Raw genomic sequence first — 7,615 nt, forward strand, 5'->3', positions numbered from 1 at the left:
TTGTTATGCTCCAGCTCGAGCCCTTGACCCAAAAACCTCCAAGAAATAGAGAGCCGCAGAGCCGGCCTCCGGCGGCCTTTGATGGCTTTGTTATTGTTTGGGTTTGAATCGATACGCCCCTCCCCATCCTTCCTCCCTTGCCGCCCGACACCCAGCTCCCGCCTCCCCTCACGCCCCGCGCCCCTCCCCCTCCATTTTGGCGCCTTTTCCTTCCCGCCACGTCGTGGCGGCGTAGAGACCATTCTGACCGCGAGAGCGGGGCGGGGCGTGGGCGTGGCGCGCCGCGTTATGCAGATCAGCCGGCTTCTGGTTGGCTGGAAACGGGCCGGCGGGGGCGGGGCCGGGGCGCGGCGACGGAGCGCGCGGGGCGGGGGCCAAGGGGAGTCGCCCTGTCCCGCCGCTTCCCCACCCCCTCTCCTCCCTCCTCCGGCCCGGCAGCCCGGCTAGCCGCCTAGGCCTCCCGGAGAGGCCCCGCCCCATCCCCGCCCGCCCGCGCGCCCCCCCACCCGCCGGCGCGCTCCGCCCCTTTACTCCTGGCTGCTGGGCGAGCCGGGCGTCTGCTGCAGCGGCCGCGGTGGCGGAGGAGGCCCGAGAGGACTTGGCGGCAGCGGCAGCAGCTACAAGCTCTCAGTGCCGCGGCGCTGCCGCCCGAGCCCCACGAGCCGCCCACCCCGCTGCCCTCGGCGCTGCCTGACCCCGCCGGCGTGTCCGCCAGCCACCAGCCCCGGCAGCGCCCCCAGTCGTCCTCCGACTCGCCCTCGGCCTTCCGCGCCAGCCGCAGCCGCAGCCGCAACGCCACCCGCAGCCTCAGCCCCAGCCTTAGGCACAGCCACCGGCACAACCCCAGCCCCAGCTCCTGCTGCAGCTCCTCCAGACACAGTTCCTACGCCGACACCCTGGAGGTTGGGATGCTCTTGTCCAAAATCAACTCGCTTGCCCACCTGCGCGCCGCGCCCTGCAACGACCTGCACGCCACCAAGCTGGCGCCCGGTGAGCACCACCCCCCCAAGCCCAGGATGGCTAGGCGGCTGGACCCCCCAGCGTGGGAACTGGGGGCTCTCGGGCCGGCACTGAGTCTCCTGTGCTTCCCTCTTTACTAGGCAAGGAGAAGGAGCCCCTGGAGTCGCAGTACCAGGTGGGCCCGCTACTGGGCAGCGGCGGCTTCGGCTCGGTCTACTCAGGCATCCGTGTCGCCGACAACTTGCCGGTGAGTGGGCGCCCCGCCGTGGGGAGGGCGCGCCGGGCAGGGGGGCGCCCTGGTGTGCTTTGGCCCCAGCGAGAGGATCTCATGGAGACTCTTTGGGGGTTTTTTTCAGGTGGCCATCAAGCACGTGGAAAAGGACCGGATTTCCGACTGGGGAGAGCTGGTGAGTGCCTTGGAGGGAGCGACCCCTAGGATGGGTGGGGTGAGGGACACCCTCCGACTCCCGCTCTAACGCAGCCCCCTTGCCCCTGCAGCCCAATGGCACCCGAGTGCCCATGGAAGTGGTCCTGCTGAAGAAGGTGAGCTCGGGCTTCTCCGGCGTCATTAGGCTCCTGGACTGGTTCGAGAGGCCCGACAGTTTCGTCTTGATCCTGGAGAGGCCCGAGCCGGTGCAAGACCTCTTCGACTTTATCACGGAAAGGGGGGCCCTGCAGGAGGAGCTGGCCCGCAGCTTCTTCTGGCAGGTGCTGGAGGCTGTGCGGCACTGCCACAGCTGCGGGGTGCTCCACCGCGACATCAAGGACGAGAACATCCTCATCGACCTCAATCGCGGCGAGCTCAAGCTCATCGACTTCGGGTCGGGGGCGCTGCTCAAGGACACCGTCTACACGGACTTCGATGGTGAGCCAGGCTTGGGAGGGAGCTGCCGGGGAGGGATCTGCCCAGGTGACTTGGCCTTGCCTGGAGGCCTCGGCCGGCTTTCCTCTCCGGCCCTTTGTAAAGGTCACCGGGCCGTCTGGCTCGATGCTAGCAGGGGTGGGGCGAAGGAGAGCTTCCCAGCGTAGTAGAGCCGGAGATTTCGAGCCAGCTGAACCTGTCATGTTTCTGGCATGATTTTATTTTTTAAGTGGAATTCAGTGGGTTCCAAGCTTTCCCGATGAATAAGAGGTTGTGGGCAACCGGCCGTAGCCCAGATTTCTGAAGTCTGACCCAGTTTCCCCGCCAGTAAAAGGATGTTGGGGGGGGGGGGAGGAGAGAGCGGGAGAGATGAAAATTAATGCCGGTTTTGTAATTTTTGTTTTGTGCTAAGGGAGTTTAGTTTTGTGTAAGGTTAGTTTTTAAAACTGCAGTTTTTCTACCCCTTTGATCTAGGGCCGGGTAAAGGAATAGAAACCGTAGTTTCACTAAATAATTTATTTTGATGGGCTTATTCTTTATTTTTTGGCGTTGCGGGGTGAGGGAGTCGGGGATGAAATGTTGTGAAATAAGATCTCTTGTTGGTTTGAAAATTAGTTGGGTGTCTCCGCAGAAAGGATGAAAACCTATCCTAGGGAGGGGCTTGGAGCGGGTTCTTTCAGAAAAGATGGAATTGAGAGCCAGAGATCAAAGCAAAGGAGGGTGGGTCATCATTTGAGCGACTTAACCTAACAAACGACAGCCTTTCAAAACTTGTGACTGGGGCTTGTGGTTTGTGTTTCTTTGCCCTTGGAGGACGCTGGGTTGGGCTGCATTTTTTTGTATTTAACAGTTAATGGCTGGCCGGGTCCTCCCTTGTTTTTTCCTTCGAGTCTTTGCTGCCCCCTGGTGAGCACAAGCGGGATGGCCCCCCACTTTTTTTTTTTTTTTTTTACTACCCAAAGTTTGTAAACAGGAATCACGTGGTCTGAAACCCGCTCTACAGCTCTACCTTCCCAGTAGTGAGGGGAAGAGAGAGGGTGTGGGTGTCTGCCTCTGCACGCACAGGGTGGGGAGGAAGGCCTCCTAAAGGGCACCCGGACTTAAGTTACAGTATATTGTGTAAGGGCCCTGCACTGGGTCCTATCTGAGATCAGAATCTCAGCCAGGCTCCTGGGCCACCTTAGTGCAGTTTAAGGATAGTCTGTGGGCTGTCTCCCGTGATTGTGTGCAGACACTCCTCCCTTCACCCCATTGTAGGTGGTCCTACCACATACACCCCTCAGGCTTTGGGTTTGTGGCCAGCCTGTTTGTTTTTTGGAGCAGTTTATAAAGAAATTTGGTTTATGGTCTGGACTGCTGGGTGGGGAATGCTTTGGGTCCGAGAGATGCCACTCTTGCACTCCTTTTAGCCTAGCGGGGGAAATGGAGTTAGCCCAGACCCTGTCCTGGAAGAAGTGAAGTGTTTTGTTTCAAGGAGTCCGTATACCACTGAGTGTGTGAGTTGCTTTGTTTAATTTTTGCTCAAAGCTTGTGTTTTCCTTTTCTATTCCCCTGGCTCACAGGGACCCGGGTGTATAGCCCTCCAGAATGGATTCGCTATCATCGCTACCATGGCAGGTCGGCAGCGGTCTGGTCTCTGGGGATCCTGCTGTATGACATGGTCTGTGGAGATATTCCTTTTGAGCACGATGAGGAGATCATCAGGGGCCAAGTTTTCTTCAGGCAGAGGGTCTCTTCAGGTAACTTTGGGGAAGCGCCTTGTTGAGGAGAAGCAAGAGTCACAAGGCAGGCAGTCCTCAGGGGACAGTCTCTGCGTTTTGCAGAGCTCTGCCTTTCCAGAGGATGCCGCTGCCCTTGGCTTAGCAGAGTCCTGGGCCAATGAATCTGGAGAGCCAGTCCTCAGAAACTGAATGGTTTGCACTTGAGCATTCCTTGAGAGGTCAAAGGAAGAGCATGTGTGAGAATATTTAAAAAAAAAAAAAAATCATCTAGTTTCACTGAAAGGTTTTTTTTTTTTTTAAAGATTTTTATTTATTTATTTGACAGGCAGAGAGAGGCAGGCAGAGAGAGGGGGGAAGTAGGCTCCCACAGAGCAGAGAGCCCAATGTGTGGGGCTTGATCCCAGGACCCTGGGATCATGACCTGAGCTGAAGACAGAGGCTTAACCCACTGAACCACCCAGGTGCCCCTCACTGAAAGATTTTTTTTTAAAGTACCCACAGTCCTCATCTCTCAACTCCTGGCTGTTTTGCCAGGGAGTGAAAAGTTGAGGGTTCTTTGAGCCTTCCCCCGAAGGCAGACTCTGAGGTTCCCGTGACCTCATTGTGGGTGGTGTTCATATTTGTAAGCTGTAGGTGAATTGAATCACCTCATCATGCTCACTGATGTCTCATCAAAATCCCTTGTCATCATTCTTCCTATTTCTGGTGAGTGGGTGTCGTGGGAAAGGCCCTGGCTATTGAAGTTTAAAAACCACAGGTTTAAGAGGGGAGCTGTTTTTTGTTTTTTTTTTTTTAGCTGAAAGCAGCTTGGAGGACCTAGATCTTAGTGAATATCTTCCATTGAAAAATAGCTAGAAGGTTCCTGGTCTCTGTTGGACGCCAGACTTGTTGGCCCCTGGGAAGCAAATTAGCAAGACCTTTGCATTGCAAAAACGAGTTGAGTCATTCATAATCTCTCTTGCTTTCTTCAGAGTGTCAGCATCTCATTAGATGGTGCTTGGCCCTGAGACCATCAGACCGGCCATCCTTCGAAGAAATCCAGAACCATCCCTGGATGCAAGATGTCCTCCTGCCCCAGGAAACAGCTGAGATCCATCTGCACAGCCTGTCACCAGGGCCCAGCAAATAGCAGCTTTTCTGGCAGATTCTCCCCTCCCCGTCAGATGCTCAAGGGAGGGGAAGCTTCTGTTTCCAGCTTCCCGAGTACCAGTGACACTTCTCGCCAAGCAGGACAGGGCTTGATAACAGGAACAACATTTATAACTCATTCCAGACCCCAGGCCCCTGGAGGTCGCCTCCCAACAGTGGGGGGAAGAGACTCTACTCCAGGTGTCCTAGGCTTCAACTCCTCCTGTAGATGCTCTCTCCTTCTCACAGAACGTCCAGCAAGCACTGCTGGGCTCTGCAAACTCCCGGGGGTGGGGGGGTGGGGGGATCAGAACCCTGCCATGGAACTGTTCTCTACATCACGAGTTCTGCTGAATGCCGCGATGGGTCGGGTAGGGGGAAACGGGTTGGGGTGGGATAGGACTAGCACCATTTTAAGTCCCTGTCACCTCTTCCGACTCTTCTGAGTGCCTTCTGTGGGGACTCCGGCTGTGCTGGGAGAAATACTTGAACTTGCCTCTTTTACCTGCTGCTTCTCCAAAAATCTGCCTGGGTTTGGTTCCCTATTTTTCTCTCCTGTCCCCCTCTCCCCATCCTTCATATGAAAGGTGCCATGGAAGAGGCTACAGGGCCAAATGCTGAGCCACCTGCCCTTTTTTTCTGCCTCCTTTAGTAAAACTCCAGAGTGAACTGGTCTTCCTTTTTTGGTTTTTACTTAACTGTTTCAAAGCCAAGACCTCTCTCTCTCTCTCTCTCTGTCTCACACACACACACCACACAAAATGCACAAACAATGCAAATCAACAGAAAAACTGTAAATGTGTGTACAGTTGGCATGGTAGTGTACAAAAGGATTGTAGTTGATCTAATCTTTTTTAATTTTTGCCTTTAAGTTATTTTACCTGTTTTGGTTTGTTTGTTTTTTTGGCTTTTTTGTTTTTGTTTTTTGAAAAGATGCGCATTCTAACCTGGAGGTCAACGTTATGTATTTATTTATTTATTTATTTGGTTCCCTTCCTGCTCCAAGCTTCCACGGCTGCTGCCATAGTTTCTTTCCTCCTTTTCCTCCTCTGACTTGGGGACCTTTCGGGGAGGGCTCGCTCTGTTCGTAGGGTGACGGGACTCAGGCGGGACAGCTGCTGTGGCTCCCTGACTGCTGCCGGGCCCCTCGCTGGCCTGACCTGAGTGGGGACGGGTTCCGAGGGGCACGGGGAGGGGCATCGCTGACTGGTGTATATAGGATAGCTATATGAAAGGCAGTTCTGGATGGTGTGCCTTCCGGATCCTCTCTGGGGCTGTGTTTTGAGCAGTATGTAGCCTGCTGGTTTTATCTGAGTGAAATACTGTACAGGGGAATAAAAGAGATCTTATTTTTTTTTTTTTATACTTGGCGTTTTTTGAATAAAAACCTTTTGTCTTAACTTGTGGCTTTTAAGTGTTGTCCGTGCAGAGGCATGCTCACTTACTAAACTCTTGGGAAGCTCCCACAGGACTTGAAGCTCAACTCTGGTTCCCTGCACCAGGCCACCTGGCAGCCTGGGTAGCCTATACCTTTCTGAAGTCAATGTGTGGCCGAAGGGTTGGGGGGTGGGGTGGGTGGGCAATCTTGGCTGGACAGAATTCGGCCCGAGTGTTCCAACCTCTGTTGCCCCATGCAGATTCTAGAACTGCAGTAGCACAGCAAAGGTGGCTGTTTCCCTGTGGCGCAAGTCGCATTTCAGGGGAGAGCCAATTGTCAATGGGGTAACGGAACTATAGAACATTTCCATCCCTGCGGAAAGTTCTGTTGGAACAGGGCTGACCTCGAGATAGCAAACAGCTCTATTGCTAAACTGAGTGGAAGCTTTGTGCAGCTCTCTTTCCCACCAGCAAAATGTTTGGGGCAGATAGACTAGACACGTGTTAAGCTTACTGAAAAACCAGATACCTGTATTACTCTCAGTTCCTGATTCAAGTTCCCTTCACCTTTAGTGTGGGGTTGAGTCATTAATAGCAGATGGGTGGAAATGTTTTTGACCTAAGCAGACCTGGGTTTTCCCCTCCCATGTGCTTTACACAGCTTATAATGGGGAGTAGATGAAATAAATGTTAGCTCTGCCCTCTTCTTACTGCTTGTGCTGGGATTAGTAATTTTGGTCTGTGGTTTCTCTACAGGAATCTGTTGAAGTCCCTTGTTCTTTTTGTGAGAGTATATTTTAAAAATTTTTTGAAGTTGGCCCTACCCTAATGTGCGGCTCGAACTCACAGGACCAAGAGGCGCACTCTACCGATAACCACCAGCCAGGGGCCCCTGTGAGGGTTTAGTTTAAACTGAATGGGGGAACCTGTGAATCCACTTTAGTGCACGTGGCCTAACTGCATGCTGATTGGCAGCATGCTAGAGCCCGTACTGCTGTTAATTTGCATATTAAGTATTAGTAAATGTTGGTTTCTTTTTTCTCAATAAGCCTCAGTAGCAGTTCTAACATTTTTTCTCTCCTACGGGTCATCCGCATGCCCTCTTCCCCCGCCTCGTGCACGCGCACACACCCTTGGGACACTGGTGAGAGGCTGTCTGGTCAGGTTACTGGAGGGGCCAGGTAACTCCTTCTCACTCGTTTACCCTTAAGTTGGACCGGATCCCAAGCCCTAGGCAGGAGAGAAAGGAAGGATTTCTCGGTTTGGGAGGCTGATTTCCCGAGTTCCTCTTTTCTCCCCACCCCCACGCAAGCATACACACCAACTCCCAGTCTTGTGGCACGTGAATGTTTTATGCCTCAGCCTTTCCAGTAAAGTTGACACTTGAACTATAAAGTTGCTCCAAATTCTAACGAAATCTTGCAAAGCCCCACCCATCGCTCCCTTGAAGTGAATTTCTGGCAAGTTTCCCCATCCTCTTCTGAGACTGCTAGGGGTGATGGAAGACAGTGTCTCTTTGAAAAAATGCATATTGTGCTCCTACTGGGTGCAGGATATGAGGGGTTGT

The 7,615-nt window shown here is 53.6% G+C and overlaps 1 protein-coding gene across 1 annotated transcript; it reads left to right on the top strand.

Moving 5' to 3' along the window:
• Positions 1–527: 527 nt before the first annotated feature.
• Positions 528–6,031, top strand: PIM1 (Pim-1 proto-oncogene, serine/threonine kinase). The gene is made up of 6 exons (XM_032339781.1): positions 528–990; positions 1,101–1,207; positions 1,317–1,367; positions 1,459–1,825; positions 3,385–3,561; positions 4,515–6,031. Exons 1-6 carry the CDS (start codon positions 909–911, stop codon positions 4,670–4,672), a joined length of 942 nt encoding a protein of 313 aa, XP_032195672.1. The 5' UTR covers positions 528–908; the 3' UTR covers positions 4,673–6,031.
• Positions 6,032–7,615: the final 1,584 nt, after the last annotated feature.

The sequence above is a fragment of the Mustela erminea genome, chromosome 4, assembly GCF_009829155.1.
Source record: "Mustela erminea isolate mMusErm1 chromosome 4, mMusErm1.Pri, whole genome shotgun sequence".
NCBI lineage: Eukaryota > Metazoa > Chordata > Mammalia > Carnivora > Mustelidae > Mustela > Mustela erminea.

Excerpts from the sequence above, each read along its gene's own strand:
- PIM1 (XM_032339781.1), top strand. The coding sequence starts at position 909 with ATGCTCTTGTCCAAAATCAACTCGCTTGCCCACCTGCGCGCCGCGCCC. Across the intron at positions 991-1,100 it reads CGCCACCAAGCTGGCGCCCG|GCAAGGAGAAGGAGCCCCTG; the intron begins GTGAGCACCACC and ends CCTCTTTACTAG. Across the intron at positions 1,208-1,316 it reads GTGTCGCCGACAACTTGCCG|GTGGCCATCAAGCACGTGGA; the intron begins GTGAGTGGGCGC and ends GGTTTTTTTCAG.